Below are 21,814 nucleotides of genomic sequence, written 5' to 3' on the forward strand. Positions count from 1 at the left end.
CACTTGCCTAACAATTAACCTAATCAGATGTGGAGTTACCACAATACAACAGTTCTCAACCTTTTTCTTTCCACTCGCATCCCTGTGCCATTGGTGCTCTGTGATTAGTAAGGGATTGCTTAAGGTGGTCTGTGGGTGGAAAGAAAAAGTTTGAAGACCACTGCTTTAATCATCCCTCATTGACTCGTCATGTGCATGGTTTCAGAACGCTAAAGGAAATGGGCCAATGACAATGAAAGAGTTTATCCAAAACTATTATTAAACATTTATTTTAATAAGAAAAAGTTTAACATTACATATGTTGAAAGAAGAGAAAACATGCAGATGTTGTTGAAAATTTTCAATAAATATTTAGTTCGGCCCTCGACTTAGTCCAAGTTTTTAATTTTGGCCCTCTGTGAATTTGAGTTTGACACCCCTGCTTTAGACTATGGAGCATGTGTATACACGCACATACAATGCACAGCATATAATAATCACATATATGAAGATTTAATTAAAATAATTATCAGTAGTTTGGAATAATTGTTAAATAAGATCTGGCACATGGTTAAATCTCATTTGGCCAACTAAATTGACTTGTTTTGACATTTTAACAGAGGAAGTTAATGAAGAGAATGTAGATGTGAGGATTTTCAGAAGGCACTTGACACTCAGTTGGGTCATTAGCAGAACTGAGCTCCACTAATCTGAGATACCAAGGATCTTCTCAGCCGCTTTGATGAGCCTCTGTATTGACTTCTGGTCCAAGGCTTGCAGCTACTGTTACCACATAACGATGCAGCCAAACGGGACACTCAACCTGCTCCTGTAAAATGTCCAGGGTGGTTGGGGGGGGGGGGCATGGTAGCCTGGTATTGTAAATATACTGATAAATTCTCCTTTAACTGATCTGCCAATGCATCAATGTTGTAGCTCTATAAAACTCTGGATGGACCCATACTTGGAATATCGTGTTCAGTTCTGGTCACTTAATTAAAGGAAGAATGTGTAAGATTTGGAGAGGTTGCCAAGGAGATTTAAAGTTCAAAGTTCAGATTTATTGTCAAAGTTCATTCATAACATCACATACAGCCCTGATATTCTTTTTCCTGTGGGCAGACAGAATTTCTACTGAATGTTAGTGCCAAAAACTATACTCAAGTAAATATAGATATACCTGTACAAAAGATAGAAATCTAAACAAACTATCCAAATACAGAGAAAAAATAAATATTCAATCACAAATAAAATGCAAAGTAAGAGTCCTTAAATGAGTCTCTGATTGAGTTTGATGTTGAGGAGTCTTGATGGTGGAGGGGGAGCATCTGTCCTTGAACCTTGTGGTGCGAGTCTCGTGCCACCGATACTTCTGTCCTGATACAGTAGTGAGAACAGAGCATGTGGATCCATGATTGCTCCCTGGAGATTTTCTCAAATGGTGGGAAGAGTTTTGCCTGTGATGTACTGGGCTGTGTCCTATTCCTATTCCAGGGCTTTCTACTGAGAGATCTTGATGCCCCCATACCAGGCTGTGATGCACCTGGTCAGTACACATCTGAAGTTGCTCTGGTTTTCAATCTCCTACCAAACTTCTGCAAACTCCTGAGAAAGCGTCACTTTCATCATGTGTTGGGTCCAGGAAAGATCCTGAGACTGAGGTATGGGAGGTGGGGGTAGCTCCCTTGATTCAGGTGATAGTGAAAGATGATTCAGTTTCTGAGATATGGGAGGTGGGGTAGCTCTCCTGATTCAGGTGATAGTGAAAGATGATACAGTTTCTGAGATATGGGAGGTGAGGGTAGCTCCCCTGATTCAGGTGATAGTGAAAGATGATACAGTTTCTGAGATATGGGAGGTGGGGGTAGCTCCCCTGATTCAGGTGATAGTGAAAAATGATAGTTTCTGAGGAGCAGAATGTTGAATCATCTGGGTAGAGATCAGGAATCATAAGGGGACAAAAATCACTGGTGGGAGTAGTCCAGAGGTCACCAAATAACAACAATACAGTGGCACAGGTCAAGGCGTTTTGAAGGACATTCAGGCAGTTACATGCTATTGGGTCTGGAGATAAGGTCACCCAGAAGATGCTCCAGAAGTTAAGAATGAGGCCAAAATCTTCCAGTCGCAGCTAATTTTTAATTCAATATCCATCAAGATCCAGTTCAGACAGGGTCCATCCGTACCAGCCAGCCCAGCAAGTACAAAGGGGAAATGACCCAGCAGATCTGATGCAATTTAGATGAAACAGCTAATGAACAGGGGTACCAGGTCAACTGGGGATTAGACAAACACACAGAGAGCTGGAGCTGCAAGGAAAAACCCCATTAGAACAACAATCTGGACCCCAATCACCGACACCACCTGCAAACTGGAGGGACATCACCTTATATTCTGCTTCTGCAGTGTCCAAACAAATGGCATGAACATTAATTCCAATTTCCATCAGTCCCCTTTTCTGAGTCTCTGTTTCATCTGTCACCTATCCTCCAACTCCCCCTTCAATGCCTTCTCCTGTCAGAGAACCCTCTGCCCTCTTCCCTATCCTTTCTCTTCTATCTTCCCAACTGTATCCACCTATGACCTCTTACCAATTTGCCTGTGCTGCTCCCCTGTCCCTCCCTCCTTTATTATTTGGGCCACTGCCTCACTTTCAGGACTCCTGGGGAAGGGCTCAGGCCAAAAAAGTCAACGGCCTTTCACTTCCTATGGATGCTGTGTGATCTTCTGAGTTTCTCCAGCGCTTGTGTCCTGCATTAGATCCCAGCATATACACACTCTCATCATCTGAAAATCCAGAGGATGCAACATCGAGTCCAAACTTAATCAATTGCAAACACCAAAGGGAACTTGCACAGGTGTCATGTTCAGCAGTTAACAACGTTGATGTCTCCTAGCTGGTTTATGATCTCGTCACAAAAGTCCAGCTATGTAAGCACCAGGTCAGAGGTCACCACCAGTCACCTCAGCAGTGACGCACAAAATGCTGGAGCAATTTAGCAGGTCGGGCAGCATCCATGGAAGGCAACAGATGGCAGGAACCCCACACTCAGAATAACGGAAAGAGGGCAGAAGCCTAAACAATAGTGAGACAGGGGAGGATCAGGAGCTCAGGCTACAAGGAAAATCCCCATCAACACAACAATCTTTAAACCTATCGCCTCTGAAACATCAACCCTTCGCCCCACAGATTACCCAAATTAAACTAAAACTGCTGCCCCCACATGATCCACCTCCCTCCATATTCATGGGTCTGTCAAGAACCTGGTTGCCCGTTCTGGGAGCTCACCACCCTCTGGGTAAAATATTTGTCCCAAACACCTCCCTTAACCTTCCTCTCTCACCCCTCATAATCAAACACAGACCCTTTAGTGCGTGATGCTTTTACTGGGAGAAAAGGTGCTGACTGTCCATTATCAACGCTCTGTCTCCCCTGTGTGAACCCTCTGGTGCCTCCGCAGGCTGGAGGACTGGGTGAACTCCTTCCCACACAGGGAGCAGGTGAATGGTCTCTCCCCGGTATGAACCCGTTGGTGTGCCTGCAGGCAGGAGGACCAAGTGAACTTCTTCCCACACAGGGAGCAGGTGAATGGTTTCTCCCCGGTGTGAATTGTTTGGTGCTTCAGCAGGGTGGAGGAGTGAATGAATCCCTTCTTGCACAAGGAGCAGGTGAAAGGTCTCTCCCCGGTGTGAATTCTCTGGTGATCCCGCAGAGAAGAGGAATGGGCAAATCTCTTTCCACATGTGCTGCAAGTGAATGGTCTCTCCCCAGTGTGAACTCTCTGGTGTTTCAACAGGGCAGAGGACTGAGAGAACCCCTTCCCACACAAGGAGCAAGTGAACGGTCTCTCCCTGGTGTGAACTCTCTGGTGTTGCAGCAGACGCGAGGATCGGGAGAATTCCTTCCCACAAAGGGAGCAGGTGAACGGTTTCTCCCCTGTTTGAGCTTGTTTTTTTACCCGCAGGTGGGAGGACTGAGAGACAACTTTCCTGCGCAGAGAGCAGGTGAATGGTTTCTCCCCTGTGTGAACTTTCTGATGCCTCAGCAGATGCGAGGATGTCGTGAATCCCTTCCTGCATAGAGAGCAGACGAATGGCTTCTCCCCAGTGTGAATTCTCTGATGGCCCTGCAGTGAGGAGGAATCGGCAAATCCCTTTCCACACTTGCTGCATGAGAACGGTTTCTCCCCCGTGTGAACTCTCTGATGCCTTAGCAGGGTAGAGGACTGAGAGAATCTCTGACCGCAGAGGGAGCAGGTAAACGGTTTCTCCCCCGTGTGAACTCTCTGATGTCTCAGTAGGGCAGAGGACTGAGAGAATCCCTGACCGCACAGGGAGCAGGTGAATGGTTTCTCCCCAGTATGAACCCTTTGGTGCTTCAGCAAGTCAGAAGACTCAGTGAATCCGATCCCACACAGGGAGCAGGTGAATGGTCTCTGCCCAGTGTGAACCCACTGGTGCCTCATCAGGGCAGAGGACTGAGAGAATCCCTGACCACACACAGAGCAGGTGAATGGTTTCTCCCCAGTGTGAACTCTCTGATGCCGCAGTAGTTTTGAGGACTCAGTGAATCCAATACCACACAGGGAGCAGGTGAACGGTCTCTCCTCAGTGTGAGCCCGTTGGTGCACCTGCAGGTTGAAGAGCTGAGAGAATCCCTTCCCGCACACATTGCATTTAAAGGTTCTCTCCCCGGAGTGAATGTTCTGATGCTGCAGGAGGCTGGAGGACCGGGCGAACCCCTTCCCACACACGCGGCAGGTGAATGGACTCTCCCCGGGGGGAACACACCCGTGCTCCTCCAGGTCCTTTGAGGTTTGAAAGCTCTTCCCACAGTCAGAGCAGAGGAATCGGCTCCCCCTAGTGGGGACACACTGGTGCTGCAGCAGGGCCTCAAAGCTGGCGAATCCCTCCCCACACTCGGAACAGGGGAACGGTCTCTCCCCAGTGTGAGAGCAGGGATGTGTTTCCAGCAAGTCCACAGAAAGACAGGCCTCATCATACACTTCACTTTGGAGTGTTTTATCTACTGTATCCCTGGTCACCTGACCTTCCATGTCAGCCAATTGGCTGAAGTCCAGTTCATGCACTCAATGGATATAGGATTTCTCAGTGTGGTGATTCCCGTGCTCCTAATCAATCAATAAAGCTGGCTGATACTACGGTCCCAAGGAATCCAGTTGGAGTATCAGACCTTAACATGGCGTTGTCTGAAGGTTCCTGAGTGAAAGCTCCCTGGTTTCTTAATCCTGTGAAGAGAAGATGGTGGAGTGAGAGGGAGCAAGACATTCTCTGCAGCCAATGTTCCAGAACGACACACCCCAGAGATATGGCCAGCAACACAACAAACTGTGGTGGTGTCCTGAACTGTGAGGAGAATCACCACGGACATGGAGGGTGAACTTTAGCACAGAGAAACTAGTGTGATGTTTTGGTGGAAAGGAGGAGAGGCAAGAAACATTAGAGCAATGAACTCATTATGAACCCAGGATTTACCATTTTATAGAGTCAATTTTGTGAACATTTTACCAAACACATGACAATCCGAGGAAAGGTGCAGGAATGATTTCAGATTTTTAAGCAAAATGCACATGGCAGCTTTTGTTTAGGTGGTTGATAACCTCATTATTATGCAGAATCCTTAACGGTCCAGAAACCACTCTGTCCAATGAGCTTCAATAACGTGCATGTAAACTGTATCCCCACATCAACCTTCCAATGTGACATCAAAAGGATCAGCAACTTCAACCAATGGCAGCCACCAGACACTCAACAGTCGCATTAGAGACCTGTCACTCAACTGCGATCACCCCACATGACACCGTCCAAGTGTCAATCACATTTACTCCCAACTGCACACGGGGGGGGGGGGGGGGGGGGATGGGAAAGACAGTACTGGTGGCAGGAATTCAGCCGAATCAGAGAGCTGCATAAGGTCAGATGCTGGATAATTGGGGCAGGGATAGGCAAGGTACGGGAGAGTACTCAGACCTGGATGTTGACACCTCTGGATACTGTTGGAATCTAGGGGTTAAAACATTATGAAAGAAATGATTAATTAATAAGTTTATATTTACTGCATGGTTCAGGGAAAAAGAGGAATGTGATTAAGTGGCAATCACAGCATGGAGCAAAGTTGGCTGAGCAAAATGGTCTGCTCCCAAATACAGGGAGAGGAAATGCATAAAACGATTTAGGAGGAATGCTCAACTGAAGGAGGTGGTGAGTAGCACAGAGGCACAGGCCAGACCAGAACAAAGAATGGCCTGCAAGAAACAAAGGGAATGGAAAACCAGTCTAGGAGGAAGATTAAGACAGGAGGAGGTGTTAAAGAGAACAGCAGAAATTGGCCAGACAGGAACAGAATGGTGATTAGAAATATCTGGGGATGAATTAATTTCTGATCAAAACAACAGGATAGTCTGGCTGGAGGATTAAGATGGGAGCGCTACACCCCAGATATCTGCAAAACAGGAGATGACTTGTGATAACACTTATGCAAAAAGATCTAGCAAAGGAAGACAACTTTTGTTCTGTATGATAATGAAATCTAGCAAAGGAGGCCAACTTTTGTTCTGTATGATAAGGTTGATCTATATAAACTGAGCCAACTGGACAATAGGGGTCAGTCTTGGGGAATAGCTCACTGTGCAGGTGACCTATGAACTAACAACTGATCCAGAGCTGTTAAGTTTTATTCTTGTGCTGTGTAATAAATTGACTGTTGAACCGAATACCTTCTCCTATCACTTCATTCAAAGAACATGCTGGACTCAGACCACACAGACTAAATTAAGAGTAAGGTAAAGCCAGAGTCCGACAATTGTCAGATGGGAGCGGGAGAGAGAAAACGAGGAAAATGAAATGGCTAGTGTGAGTGTTGAGAGTGAAGAGGAGGAACAACCAGTCACGATCAGGGGAAGCATGATCACACACAGAAGACAGGGTCAGGAGAACCCTCGCTCCCCTTTGGGATATGCGTTGCGGGACAGGGAGGAAGTACGGCTTCCAGAAAGGTATAGACAGATGCCGCTAATTTATGAGGGTCCGCAAATTGGGAAAAGGTATCAACCCTTCTCATTCACCGACATGAATTGTATTTTGGACAAAATGCCACCTCCAACTGAGGGAGGTGGAGCGTGGATGGGAAAGTTCTGCCAATATACGATGGGACATAAGATAGCCATAGGGGAATGGAGAGCATTATTGGGGAAACAGCTTGGGCTGTGGGAGGTACAGCAGGTAGAAATGATCGCAGGAATCACTAGGTGCCTCGATGCCGAGCCATTTGCCAACCACGCTACGGCAGTAGGAGGGGCAATGCGGGATAAGTTTCCCGTTCCCCCCGGTGTCATGAAGTCCCTGACCTTTTCCATAAAGGAGGATGAGGAGATCTCGACTTTTTTGAGTCAGTGTAAGGAGAGTTGGACGGATAAAGCAGGAGTACACCCAGCCACAGATCCCTTGCAGACTACACTCTTTAGGGCTGCAGTAACGAGCGGACTGCCAGCTGTAGTTAGGGAGGCGTTAGAGGATAACCCTGATATTCCTGGCTGCTCGAATGAGCAATGGGAAAAACATTTGACCCATCACATGAAACGTTACAGAGCTAAGCAAAAGGAGGACAAACAAACTACGGAGTCGGCACAAGTGCAACTCCTTAAACTTCAATTGGACGAGGCTAGGAAAAAGGCAAACGAGGCAAAAAAGATTTCCTCAAAGGGTGCGAACCAGATGATTCAGCAGCCACCGCAGCCACCACAAGGGAATAATACCAGTTGGCACCCGGCCCCAAATTGGGCACCGGGTCCCACCTATGTGGGCAGAACGGGAGGTCCAATGGGGGGATTCCGAGTAAGAGGGAGAGGTCAGGGTGTTCCACGAATGCAGCCAGCCGTATGTTTTCTATGCGGTCAGCCAGGACACTGGAAGAGAGACTGCCCCCTAGTTTGGGGTCCTCAGGACACTGGGGAAAGGGGATATGGACCACCACAAAATGAGCATTGGGTCCAGCCCCAGAGATCGTCAGTGCCACCCCCGGTACATCAGGCACCCCATGCGGCTCTAGCTCCGAAGAGACAATTCCCTTTGCTGACAGAGGAAGAGCAATATTGCCCACAGTGACGGAGCCCGAGCACCCACGAGCAGGCGAGGTTGGCAGACCCTTTCCTGCAGATTAAAGTAATGGACATGGAAGTATCCTTTTTAGTGGATACGGGAGCCAGATTTTCAACACTCACTGGCGCTGAGTTTCAAGCTAAAACATCATCCTCTAGCATCCAGCTGATAGGGTTCTCGGGTACACCAGAAAATCTGCCGTTTTCTACACCACTAGTCACTTCTGTGGCAGGACAGATTTTTACACATCAATGCATTTTGTCAGCCTGGTGCCCAACTAATATTTTGGGCAGAGACCTACTGGTCAGGTGCGGAGCATCAATCCTTTGTGGACCCAGCGGAATACAGGTCACCTTTCCAAATGGATATTCTATGAACTGTTCATTAACTACACTTCATTCCGGTTCTCAGATGTTGTTGGCGGCAGCTGGAGGATCCGCGTCTGAGGGACAATGGGCTGACATTTACTGGGGGCTGTTGGAACCAGAGGACCCACAGAAGGGAGGGCTGCTAAAGCTTTATAATCAATGGAAGCCGTGGATCCAGACGTTACACCCATATACCCCTCCCTCGGACCCCCCCCATATGACCCTTTTTTACAATAGGGATGGGGATGAAATGTATCAGCATGCCTTTTATGAAGAGGTAGAGGGCATGCAATGGGAGATTAATTCGGACTACATAGTGGTAGGAAAGGAGGGAGTGGCCGCTACGGTGGCACTGACATCTGAACAGCTGGAATGGTATGTGATGGCAGGTGAGGCCATTCCTCATGTCACCCTTGCAATTGGCACTACTCAACAGGAAAAAGATTTGGAACCGATGTGTCGGAACTTGATGTCCCTAAGTGACTGGTCCGATACCCAAATACCGACAGTGCAGTTCTCCTCATCGTGTCAGGCAAACAGGATTTTGTCCCCGACATATGATCGAGTCCTCCTTGAGCATAGACAGATTGAACGCTTTAATGGTAGAGAGAAGATGGATCACCCCGACTCGGCCCCTATGCTAGATTCTCTCCCTGAGAACCTGTGGTCAGTGGGATCAGCAGATGTGGGTTGTTGTCAGCAGGTTGATCCCATAACCTTCGAACTGTCAGATTACACCCCAATTTGGCAGATGCAGTATCCCCACAAACCTGAAGCTGAGGAAGGTTTGGCAGATACCATTGATGGCCTTATGTATTCAGGGGTGTTGGAACATTCGTGTTCTAGTTGGAATACACCCATCTTACCTGTTCCGAAACAGGACACGGGCAAATATCGGATGGCCCATGACTTAAGGCGCATCAATGGTATTGTGAGAACACCCACAGTTTCAGTACCAAACCCATATACTGCCATGACTGCTTTAACCCCTAACCACAAGTGGTTCTCTTGCATAGATTTAGCGAATGCTTTCTTTTGCTTGCCGCTGGCAGAACCATTAAGAGATGTGTTTTCTTTCACGTATAAGGGTAGAAAGTTACGTTATACTAGACTTCCGCAGGGGTTTATCTTATCCCCAGGGATTTTCAATCAGGTGTTGAAAGAACAGCTGGGGGGGGCTAGCACTGCCAGGTGGGGTAGTTCTGATCCAGTATGTAGATGACATCCTATTAGCAGCACCTGATCATACTTCCTGTTTGGAGGCCACCTGTCTCCTGCTAGTGCAGCTGTTCAAGGCAGGCTTTAAAGTCTCTCGCTCAAAGCTGCAATGCTGCAGGCAGGTGGTCACCTTTTTAGGTAGAATGGTCTCAGCGAAAGGCACAGGGATTTCCCCTGCACATCGAACAGTGATACTACATCATCCAAAACCAAAGACAGTTAAGGAAATGCTTTCATTTTTGGGTTTGTCAGGTTATAGTAGGCAGTTTATCCCATCGTATGGTGAGTTGACACATCCACTGCGAACTTTGGTGAATGAGCAGGGGATGAGGAATCTGGGAGCTACACTTGATTGGACTGCACAGGCTGAGATGAGTTTTATTCTATTGAAGCAAGCTCTTACAACAGCTATAGATTTGGCGATTCCAAATTATAAACTACCTTTCTTTTTGGATGTTTCTGAAAAAGCACACACAATTGATGGTGTTCTTTTTCAGAAAAAAGGGGGTGGAAGATGTGTGCTCATGTATGTGAGTATCACACTAGACCGACAGAAGACAGACACCCACCATGTACGAGACATGCAGCGGGAGTAGCAAAGATTTTACAAAAGGTGGCACACATAGTAATGGGACATGGCCTGACGGTATTAACAACACATAGTATTGTAGCATTTGTGAGCTCGACAGCATTTATAATGACTTCGCTAAGGCAGACAAGACTAGAAAAGATCCTGAATGCTCCAAATGTTACGTTTACCCATGAAGGCATTAACATGGCAGACAATATGGGAGAGGAAGAACCACACTGTTGTGAGAAGAGGGTAGTGAAGGATATTAAAATAAGACCTGACTTACAGGCTACACCCCCTTAAGAGAACCAGATGAAACCTTGTTTACAGATGGGTGTTGTTACAGACACCCCACAGATGGATTGAAAGCTGCCTATGCGGTGGTACGAAAAACTACAGGAGGATTTGAAGAAATCATTACAGGGACAGTGAGAGGAAAGGAGTCAGCACAACTCGCAGAACTACAGGGAATGATAGCAGCATTAGAATGGGCAGAAGGGAGGGAGGTCAATATATATACAGACTCGGCATATATGGTAGGGACAATACAGGTTGAGCTTAGTCAATGGATTAGAAGTGGGTTTTTAACAGCAGCAATGACCCCAATTAAACACGAGAAGGACGTTAGGAAACTGGCGGAGGCACTCCTGAAACCAAGGGCATTAGCAGTTCTTAAATGTAAAGGACATGATAGAACAGATACGATGGTGGCTCGGGGAAATCAGGAAGCGGACATGGCCGCTAAAAGGGCAGCAGGATACGGCCCTCAGTTTATTATGATACAGGCAGACAGAACAGCACATGACTTATTACCACCGTGTAGGGTAGAAGTAATAATACAGGAACAAGCAAAGGCATCACCTCAGGAAAGGATGGTATGGGAGGAAAGGGGGACAACCGAGGATCAAGGACTATGGAGATCGATAGACGGGAGGCCAGTTTTACCATCTGGACTCATGAAACCCCTCCTCGAGGAGGCGCATGGGCTAACACACTGTGGAAAGAAGCAGATGATAAGGTATTTGATACATTGGTGGCACCCCTTCCTGTCTGCGATGGTGGAGAACCATATTAGAGAATGTGAGGTATGTATAACTTTCAATGTCAAGGCGACTGTAAAGCCACATGAAGGACAGTTCCTGTTACCTAAGTTACCAGGGCAGGAAATCGTACTTGATTATACGGACATGATTGAGAGGGTAAGTGGCTATCAATACCTCTTAGTAGCAGTAGATGTGTTCACAGGGTGGCCGGAGGCAATCCCTGCCAAAAGAGAAGAAGCAAGGACGGTATGTAAATTCCTGATCAACCAGTATATTCCGAGACACGGATTTCCTAGAAAAATTAGGTCCGATAATGGAAGTCATTTTAAGAATAATGATCTACAGGAGGTAGAAGCAATGTTGGGATTGAAACATGCCTTTGGAATGGTGAACCATCCACAATCCCAAGGGAAAGTGGAGAGGATGAACCAAACAATAAAAGGTAAGATCGGGAAAGTACAGGCACGGACCAAACTAAATTGGGTGGATGCGTTGCCCAAGGCATTAATGTCAATAAGGAGTTCGGTAAGTTCTGTGACAGGATTTACTCCATATGAACTACAAACAGGGCACCAGTTTCCAGGACCAGGAGCCGGAATTCAGACTACGAAGAATGAGGTAAGTTCAATGGGATGCAAGCTTTATTATGATAAACTAACGGCTCTGGTGTCAGATTTTTCACAACAGGTCACAAGTCCCAACAGAAAAGGGGAAACACCGATACCTTCAGTCGCGGAGTGGGTTCTGCTAAAGGTCAAGAGAAAGTGGTCGGAGCCCAGGTGGACAGGACCCTACAGAGTGGTGGAGAGGACGTCCCACGCGGTTCGACTACAGGGAAAAGGCGAGACGTGGTATCCTTGGAGTCAGTGAACAGCAACGGACCCACCAACACGGACACTGGAACAGATTCGAACGGAGATGTCTGGGACTCTGTGAAGAAACCACGGACTAAGAACACTTAACACGTCCCTTTTTAAAGAGACTATTGGACTACGGTGACTGCATATCAGTGGTTGATGGTATAATCGATTTATTGGCATAAAAACAATGAAGGGAGCTGGGATGAATACTACGTGGGGACTATGGGTACTGGTGTTCCGAGCCCTTGAAGGGGCTGGGGAAGAAAACCACTGTACGAAGTGTGTGCACTCCGCCTGGGGGTCGCATAACGAAAAAGAACAGTACTTTGCTGACTGGACTAACTTTCCTGAACACTGTGTGGGGACTCACACGGGACGTAAGTGTGTGCATAATGGACGAGTGTATGATGTTAAATTCAATAGGGGATCGTTACAGTCCACGCCAAATCGAGACCACTGTCCCCAAGGAGTAACATGGTTTTGTGCCCCGGAGGGAGACCAAGATAAGGAGAAAGGGGGCTCAATACCCATTCAGAGAATACAGTGGGAACCCATGTGGCAAAATGGAAAACAACCATACGTATGGGACAGAGATAAGGGGGATATCTATGCCAACGCTAAACGCCAGGCAGCCACTCACAGAGTAGGTGACAATAGATGGGTAGACCTTTGCCAGACTACGGCAGAACTCTTGGCGGTAAAAAACTGTTGGGTATGTGGGGGACCCACAAGAGATGGGTCATGGCCATGGAGCGGGGAGCCCCTGGAAGTGTGGGAGTTGATGAGTTTTCACGGATCGGCAGATGAGACGCGCCCCCGCCAGACATGGCATTTAGCGAATCACCCATTAGGGGAGGAATGTATCAGGAAGGAGCAAGGCAATCATTATAAAGGAGATTCGAGGTGCACAAGGGTTAAAATCTTGGGGAAGTTCCCTCGATGGCATCCTCAGCGACCCCGGTGGTTCCTGGCCCCACAGAATGAAGCAAATTGCAGACCTATAACAGATAACTCCCGTGGGAAAGTAGTATGGAATTGCACGGGCGTTAATCCATATGAAGGGGTTCCCTCACTCAGACAATTGTAGGCTCATCCCTATCCACACGGATTTGCCCCAGAGGGTTTATATTGGATTTGTGGGAATATGGCATACACTTTTTTGGAGCCAGACTGGAGGGGAACGTGCTGTATAGGTATCATTCAACCACAATTTGTGCTTTTACCACAGAACGATTCCCATCAGTTAGCCGTGAGTGTATATCAGGGGCTCCGCCAGAAGAGGGATTTAAAGATCGGTGAGTGGGGAGAGGACTGGCCTCCAGAGCGCATTATTTCTTATTATGGACCTGCCACTTGGGCCCAGGATGGGTCCTGGGGATATCGAACCCCAATTTACATGTTAAACCGTCTGATTCGTTTACAAGCTATTTTGGAAATTATCATCAATAATACCACCACAGCCCTTGATCTGTTGGCAGAAGACCAGCAACAGATTAGGGCCACGGTGTTTCAAAACCGCTTAGCATTCGACTACTTGTTAGCCACTGAAGGGGGAGTGTGTGGGATATTGAATCTCACTAATTGTTGTTTAAAAATCGATGACAATGGGCAAGCAGTAAAGGAGATTTCCTCAGGCATTCGCAAATTAGCTCATGTCCCGGTTCAGACCTGGCGACCCTGGGGCAGCTCATGGCTAGGAAATTTGTTCTCTGGAGACTGGGGATGGATAAATACTGCAGTGCTAGTTGCTAGAGTGGTGGTGTTGGCGTTGATCCTGATCCCGTGCATCCTTCCCTGCCTCCAGTGCCTGACTCAACGAGCGTTTTCAGAGAGCCATTCCCAGATCCCAAGGCATATATTTGTCCCTACTGCCCTCCCAAGAGTATAATGACTACAAGGGGTCAGAAATGCCGATCCTGGCAATAACTCCGGAGGTCTCGGCCGAATAAGGTAACAGGTGGTTGGTCTCAGTTTCCTGAGACCAAAAGGGGGACTGTTGGAATCTAGGGGTTAAAACATTATGAAAGAAATGATTAATTAATAAGTTTATATTTACTGCATGGTTCAGGGGAAAAGAGGAATGTGATTAAGTGGCAATCACAGCATGGAGCAAAGTTGGCTGAGCAAAATGGTCTGCTCCCAAATACAGGAAGAGGAAATGCATAAAATGATTTAGGAGGAATGCTCAACTGAAGGAGGTGGTGAGTAGCACAGGAGACACAGGCCAGACCAGAACAAAGAATGGCCTGCAAGAAACAAAGAGAATGGAAAACCAGTCTAGGAGGAAGATTAAGGCAGGAGGAGGTGTTAAAGAGAACAGCAGAAATTGGCCAGACAAGAACAGAATGGTGATTAGAAATATCTGGGGATGAATTAATTTCTGATCAACACAACAGGATAGTCTGGCCTGGAGGATTAAGATGGGAGTGCTGCACCCCAGATATCTGCAAAACAGGAGATGACTTGTGATAACCCTTATGCAAAAAGTTCTAGCAAAGGAAGACAACTTTTGTTCTGTATGATAATGAAATCTAGCAAAGGAAGCCAACTTTTGTTCTGTATGATAAGGTTGATCTATATAAACTGAGCCAACTGGACAATAGGGGTCAGTCTTGGGGAATAGCTCACTGTGCAGGTGACCTATGAACTAACGACTGACCCAGAGCTCTGTTAAGTTTTATTCTTGTGCTGTGTAATAAATTGACTGTTGAACCGAATACCTTCTCCTATCACTTCATTCAAAGAACACGCTGGACTCAGACCACACATAGACTAAATTAAGAGTAAGGTAAAGCCAGAGTCCGACAATACAAAGTGCTGGCTGGACTTCGATGGAGTGAAAGACAAAAGTCTTCAGATGCTGTGATTGTAATAAAAACACAGAAATCCTGGAGGAGCTCAGCAGGCCTCACAGCATCCACAGGAGGTAAAGATATATCACTCGCGTTTCAGTCCTGAGTCCTTCTTCAAAGTGTGAATAAAAAGCAGGCAGGTGCCTGAAAGGAGACAGAGATAAAAGGGGAGACAGAGACAGATCTGATTCACACACATATACATGAAACAAACCCATAACATCTCAGTTTCAGATCGTACTTTAATTTCTTCAAAATCTGTCTCTGACCCCTCACTTCCCCAACCGCACTCCCCACCCCACTTCCTGCCTCAGCCTATTGGCACCTCGGCTCAGCATGATCCCAGCCATTTGTGAGGAATTTTAATTTCTTTATCCCAGGATCTCTCTCTCTCTCTCTCTCCTTTTCTTGCCTTAGCTTCTCAGGCTTCTTGGTGCTGAAATTAAAGAGAGTTTGCCAATTCCATAAACAAAATTATTTTTGCCGACTATGTCAAATCTGTAATTGAAATTAATGGATTGGAGATCTCGAGTATGGTCTCGACTTAATTTAAGAGTCTCCAGGTGGCGCTCATGGAGTGAACACGTTTTGGTTTTTGCTCCATAAAATATACTATTTTTAACCTGTATCCACCTTTGAACTAACTTCACAGAAGTCAGAAAGATCTTTATTATTTCTCTAATTATACTTGAGTCTGAAAATTTTGAAGAAATGACTGAAGGAAAAGCTACACGAGCTAAAACCCGGGCAGAAGAAGGTGACAGCTGAGAGAAGAAACAACCAGACATTAAACTAAGTGAGATGACCTTCACTGACTTTTTAAAATTCTTTCGTGATGAATTCAAAGATGTTTGTCGCAAAAAAGACCTAGCTGAACTTCGTACAGCTTTAATTGCCTCAGAAGACTTAATTTCACATCACATAGAGTAGGCGACAGTTCTTACTGCTTACTGACTCCAAAATCCACTACAAACACGTATATTTATACAGATAGACAAACAAGCTGTTACAGAAAATAGGATTACAAAATGGAATAAACTGAGAGAACTGCAGTTAGATCTTTACTACAACTCTATGTCAAAGCTGCAGAACTAACTTTCTCTCAGTGCAAATCTTCAGATAATTTCTTCCATAATCCCCTCTCTCCAATCAGTCCCCACCTTTCCTCTCTCAGTCCTTCTGTCCCTATGCAATCAACACCTTTTGTCTGTTGCTCGGTACTCCTCCCCCCAGCTTTTTCTTTGCTTCTCCCCAGCGTTTTAATTCCGGCACCCACCTGCTGTTTACTCATACCTTGAAGAAGGGCTCAGGCCGAAACGTTTGTTGACCAGCAAAGCCACAGACAAACCCATTACGATGGGTGCAGTAACACTGGGAAGAAGTCGTTCCTCTGTTCCAAGTGTGGGGAGGGATTCGCCAGCTCCGACCCACTGCTGCAACACCAGTGTATCTCCACTAGGGGGAGCCCATTCCCTGGTCTGACTGCGGGCAGAGCTTTCAAACCTCCAAGGACCTGGAGGAGCACAGGTGTGTTTCCCCTGGGGAGAGTCCATTCACCTGTCGCGTGTGTGGGAACGGGTTCACCCAGTCCTCCAGCAACAACAGAATATTCACTCTGGGGAGAGAGCCTTTAATTTCTGTGTGTGTGGGAAGGGATTCCCTCGATCCTTGCACCTGCTACAACACCAGATAATTCACACCGGGGAGAAACCGTTCATCTGCTCCCCATTTGAGATCGGATCCTCTGTCCTCCATCCTGTTGAGGCACCAGAGAGTTCACACCCGGGAGTAACCTCTCACTGCACCCTGTGTGGGAAGGAATTCTCTCAACCCTCTGGTCTGCATGTACGCCAACAGATTCACACCAAGGAGAGACCGTTCTCTTGCAGCAAATGAAGGAGGGAATTCACCAGTACTCCTCTGTGCAGGACCACCGGAGAATTCACAGCAGAGAGAGACCATTCACCGAAACTAGGGAAGGAGTTCACTCAGCCCTCAGATCTGTGTGGACACCAGCGAGTTCACATGGAGAACGAGCACTCATCATGGACTGTCAGCATCTTTCCTCTCTGATTAAAGTGTTACATGTTAAAGAGTGTGTGTTTAAGGTTGGGGGAGGAAGGTTAAGGGAGATGTTCAAGACAACTATTTTACCCAGAGAGTGGTGAGTGCCTGGTGAGTGCCAGGTGTAGTTGGTTCTTGACAGACCCATGAACATGGAGGGAGTTGCATCGTGTGCGGGCAGCAGTTTAGTTTAACTGGGACATCTTGTTCAGGACAGACACGTGGGCTGAAGGGTTGAAGTTTCAGAGGCCACAGGTTTAAGGATTGTTAAAAACACACACAATGCTGGAGAAGCTCAGCAGGTCAAGCAATGTCCTTTATGTAGCAATGGTAATGATACATAACTGACATTTCAAAGTATGAGAAAATGCCAGCAAGCGTCTGAACAAGAGTGGGGGGTGGGTGGCAAAGGCAGGAGATGATAGGTGGAGAAAGGGGGGAGGGGACAGCAGCAATGAGGGGGAGGAGGGATGACTGGGTGGTTGGAAGGACAGGAAAAATGTATGGAGAAAGAAATGGTGAGCACGTTTAGTGGAAGGCAGTAAAATCAAAATACCATGTGCTTGGAGAGTTGCCCAGACAGAAAACAAGATGTTGGTCCTCCAATCTGCAGGTGGTCTGGGTGGGAGAGTACACAAGGCCATGGTCAGACATGTGAGCATGCAAGTGTGACTCAGAGTTGAAATGGTTGGCCACTGGGAGGTCTCTGATGTGGCGGACAGAGTAGAAGTGCTGCGAGAAGCGATCTCCCAGAGTGTGGGCAGTCCCTGCGATGTAGAGAAGGTCACAAAGGGAGCTCTGGATGCAGTAATAAGTCCTCTGGATGTACAAATGATGTGTTGCTTCACTTGAAAGGCCTGTTTGGGGCCCAGGACCGTAGTGAGGGAGGATTGTTGTCTTGATGGGGACTTTCCCTGTAGCCTGAGCTCCTCCCCACTATTATTTGGGTTTCTGCCCTCTTTCCCTGCTATTCTGAGTGTGGGGTTCCTGCCGTCTGTTGCCTTCCGTGGATGCTGCCCGACCTGCTTAGTTGCTCCAGCATTTTGTGCGTCACTGCTGAGGTGAATGGTGGTGACCTGGTGCCTGCATAGCCGGGCTTTTGTGACAAGATCATAAACCAGACAGATGAGAGCGTCATTAATACTGGACAAGACTTAGCTGTGCAAGTAACAGGGGAAACTAAAGGGAACCAAGAGATACACAAGTTATCAATGGAGGGAAAGCAGTAGGAGGAGCAGAGATACAACAGGAAAACCACAAGGACATCATGGAGATCGGGCCATACAATTATCATCAGTCTGTTCAAAAATCACTTCCCTCAAACAACGTCAGTAAGCCAGCCATGGGCTTTGGATCCCACTGGAATCTTTCCTCCGAGCATGAACCAGTCTTTTCTTGTGCTTTTCCTTTCCAGTTTTTTTCCTCCAATTGGAACCACAATCTTTGTCAACAAGTTCGCTTGATTTGTTTCCCACCACAACACCCCCCCCCATACTTCTGAGCCCAGTTAGTCAGTGCTGCACTTATCTCTGTGTTCTCGTCACACATTTTTACTCTGTATTTCCCCGAATGCCTTACCAAATTTCTCTGTATCCAGATCTGTACCTTCTCCTCTTTAATCTAATAACTACACTGAATGATTATGAACTCGCAACTCGCTGATCAGTTATCCCCAATCTGAATAGACCAAGAGTGCTTAGCCCAATTCCACAAATAGTCTGACTCCTGGCTAAATGTCCAATTCAACATTCCCCCAATAGACTGAGTGCCCTAACTCGCTGTCCAATTCGCCACCCCTAATAGACTAAGTACCCTGACTGACTGTCCAATTCCCCACTGTAGTGATGTAATGTATTATACTGACTGCTTGCTATTGGTTATGACTGCAGATTGGCTCCATCCCCCTGGTATAACAGATGGTGCAACTTATCACACTGGTCAGTAGAGGTGGCTTCTTCTGTTAATAAAAGCCTATAGAATGATATGAGTCTGGTCCTTGTTTATGGCATATCAATAGACTAAGTGCCCCAACTCGCTGTCCAATTCTCCACCCCTAACAGACTGAGTCCCCCGACTCACTGACCAGTTCCCCACTCCCAATAGACTGTCCCCTGACTTGCTGTCCAGTACCCCACCAATAGACTGTCCCCTGACTCGCTGTCCAGTTCCCCAACTCCCAATAGACTGTTCCCTAACTCCCTGTCCAATTCCCCCAACCCCCCAATAGACTGTCCCCCGACTCCCTGTCCAGTTCCCCACCCCACAATAGACTGAGTCCCCTGACTTCCTGTCCAATTCGCTACACCACCCCCTCCCCCCCACCAAATACAGTAAAGAAGCCTCTTTTTACTGCAAGTCCCTGTTCTGAGCAACTGTCCGCGTCTCGGTCTTTTTAACTGCAAATTGTAACGTGAATAAATGAAAATCTGCTCCAATGTTGAAGCAAGTGGCTCCTACAAAACAATTAACAACAAATACTGTCATAATTACACAGGTGCAACAAACAGAAACTGCTAACATCGTTATGTAAATTTATGTACCCACATATACACAGAACTTAGCAAAATAAACGAACTTACAAGCAAAAAAACTCACCCTCACAGCACTGAAGTGTTCCAACATGGCTGCTCTAACACGTGAGAACAACTAACCAATCAAATTAATTCTCAACCTGAACGGCACATAAACCTGCCGGCCAACTGGTGGCGCTGCGGAGCCCATGAAGTGGCTGTTCCTGACCCGTCCACAGACACTAGATCATCTCTCATCTCCCCCCAGATCAGTCAACATTCTGCCTCCCAGACACTAGATAATTTCTCATCTCTCCCCAGATCAGTCAATATTCTGCTCCCCAGACACTAGATCATCTCTCATCTCCACCCCAGATCAGTCAACATTCTGCTCCCCAGTGTTGTTCATATTCATGTGGGTCCCACAGGTTAAGAACCAGACCAAGGTGGATGGTACAAAACCAACTTTTATTTTGGGGATAAAAGAGGAAACAGTGGGGTTGATTTGTCAAGTAAATCTTTACACACACACAGCACGCAGGGGAAAAAATATATACATTCAACACACACGTTCTAAGCGATTAAACGTGCCCCCACCCCTTGGTCAGTATGGGCATGGCTCTTGCTACTTAGCCTCGGGACTCACCTCAACCCAGTATGAAAGGTGATACTCACGATCCATGAGGAGTCCAAAGAGACAGAACAAAGGAGCACTTGGTCCTTTTTTGGTTCTGAGGGAAAAGCTGGGGGGCCAATCATACGGCTAGTATGGGCACTGTTGGTGGCTGTGTCTGATGGCTCAAGGCCAAGTGCAGGGGTTCAGCAGGGTGAACCGAGGTGATTCACCCGGGCCAATCGTGAGTGTCACCTTGATGGCTTGGGGTGAGTTTCCTCCGAATAGAAGCACACCAGCGCCGCCCAGTGGTGGACACTGCCTCTCCATCACACCCAGTCACTAGATCATCTCTCATCTCTCCCCAGATTGGTCAACATTCTGCTCCCCAGAAACTAAATCATCTCTCATCTCTCCCCAGATCAGTCAACATTCTGCTCCCCAGAAACTAAATCATCTCTCATCTCCCCAGATCGGTCAACATTCTGCTCCCCAGAGACTAGATCATCTCTCATCTCCCCAGATCAGTCAACATTCTGCTCCCCAGACACTAGATCATCTCTCATCTCCCCAGATCAGTCAACATTCTGCTCCCCAGACACTAGATCATCTCTCATCTCCACCCCAGATCAGTCAACATTCTGCTCCCCAAAAGATAGCTGGAATTAATTTGTGGCTTGAAAGGTGGTGTAGGAGGGAAGGTTTCAGATTCTTGGAACATTGGAACCGGTTCTGGGGCAGATGGGACTGATACCAACAGGGCAGTGTGCATCTGAGCAGGGCCAGGACCAATGTTCTTGGGGATTTGTTTGCTAGCACAGTTGGGGAAGGTTTAAACTAATGTGGTAATGGAATGGGACCAAGTCCAGAGAGTCAGAGGGGTGTAAAATGAGAATAGAAGCAAAAGGTAGCAAGGTGAAAAGCATTAGTGGCAGGCAAGTAAAAGCAGGGGGAAAATAAAAAAGAGCGATTAATTTACATAATGGTAAAAGGGATAAGAGTGAGGCAAAAGAAAGGCTGAAGGCTTTGTGTCTCAATGCAAGGAGCATTTGTAATAAAGTGGATGAATTGAATGTGGAAATAGCTATTAATAACAATGATATAGTTGGGATCACAGGGGAAGTCGGGGGCTTCAGGGGGAATGTGACTGGGAGCTCAACATTCAGAGTTACTCAACATTCAGGAGGGATAGACAGAATGGAAAAGGAGGTGGAGTAGCCTTGTTGGCTAGGGAAGAGGTGAATGCCATAGAAAAGAAGGACATCAGTGTAGAGGATGTGGAATCCATATGGGTAGAGCTGTGAAACACCTAACAGTAGCAGTGAAGTTAGTGAAGGAGTCATGAAGGAAATTAGTAATGCGTGCAACAAAGGGATGGCAGTTGTAATGGGTGACTTTAATCTACATGTAGATTGGGTGAACCAAATTGGTAAGGGTAAGGTTGAAGAGGATTTCTTAGAATGTATGCGGGATTGTTTTCTAAATCAGCATGTTGAGGAACCGACAAGGGAACAAGCCATTCTAGACTGGGTATTGAGTAATGGAGAAGGGTTAATTAGCAATCTTGTTGTGAGGAACCCCTTGGGCAAAAGTGACCACAATATGGTGGAATTCTTCA

The 21,814-nt window shown here is 46.8% G+C and overlaps 1 protein-coding gene across 1 annotated transcript; it reads right to left on the minus strand.

Annotated features, from left to right (window-relative positions):
• Positions 1-282: 282 nt before the first annotated feature.
• On the minus strand, positions 283-19,707 carry LOC138764775 (zinc finger protein 271-like). The gene is made up of 2 exons (XM_069941045.1): positions 19,669-19,707; positions 283-5,228 (listed from the first exon to the last, which is right to left on the minus strand). The coding sequence occupies exon 2, from the start codon at positions 5,034-5,036 to the stop codon at positions 3,396-3,398; it is 1,641 nt and encodes a 546-aa protein (XP_069797146.1). The 5' UTR covers positions 5,037-5,228; positions 19,669-19,707; the 3' UTR covers positions 283-3,395.
• Between the last annotated feature and the right edge of the window lie 2,107 nt (positions 19,708-21,814).

This window comes from Narcine bancroftii, chromosome 5 (genome assembly GCF_036971445.1).
Source record: "Narcine bancroftii isolate sNarBan1 chromosome 5, sNarBan1.hap1, whole genome shotgun sequence".
NCBI lineage: Eukaryota > Metazoa > Chordata > Chondrichthyes > Torpediniformes > Narcinidae > Narcine > Narcine bancroftii.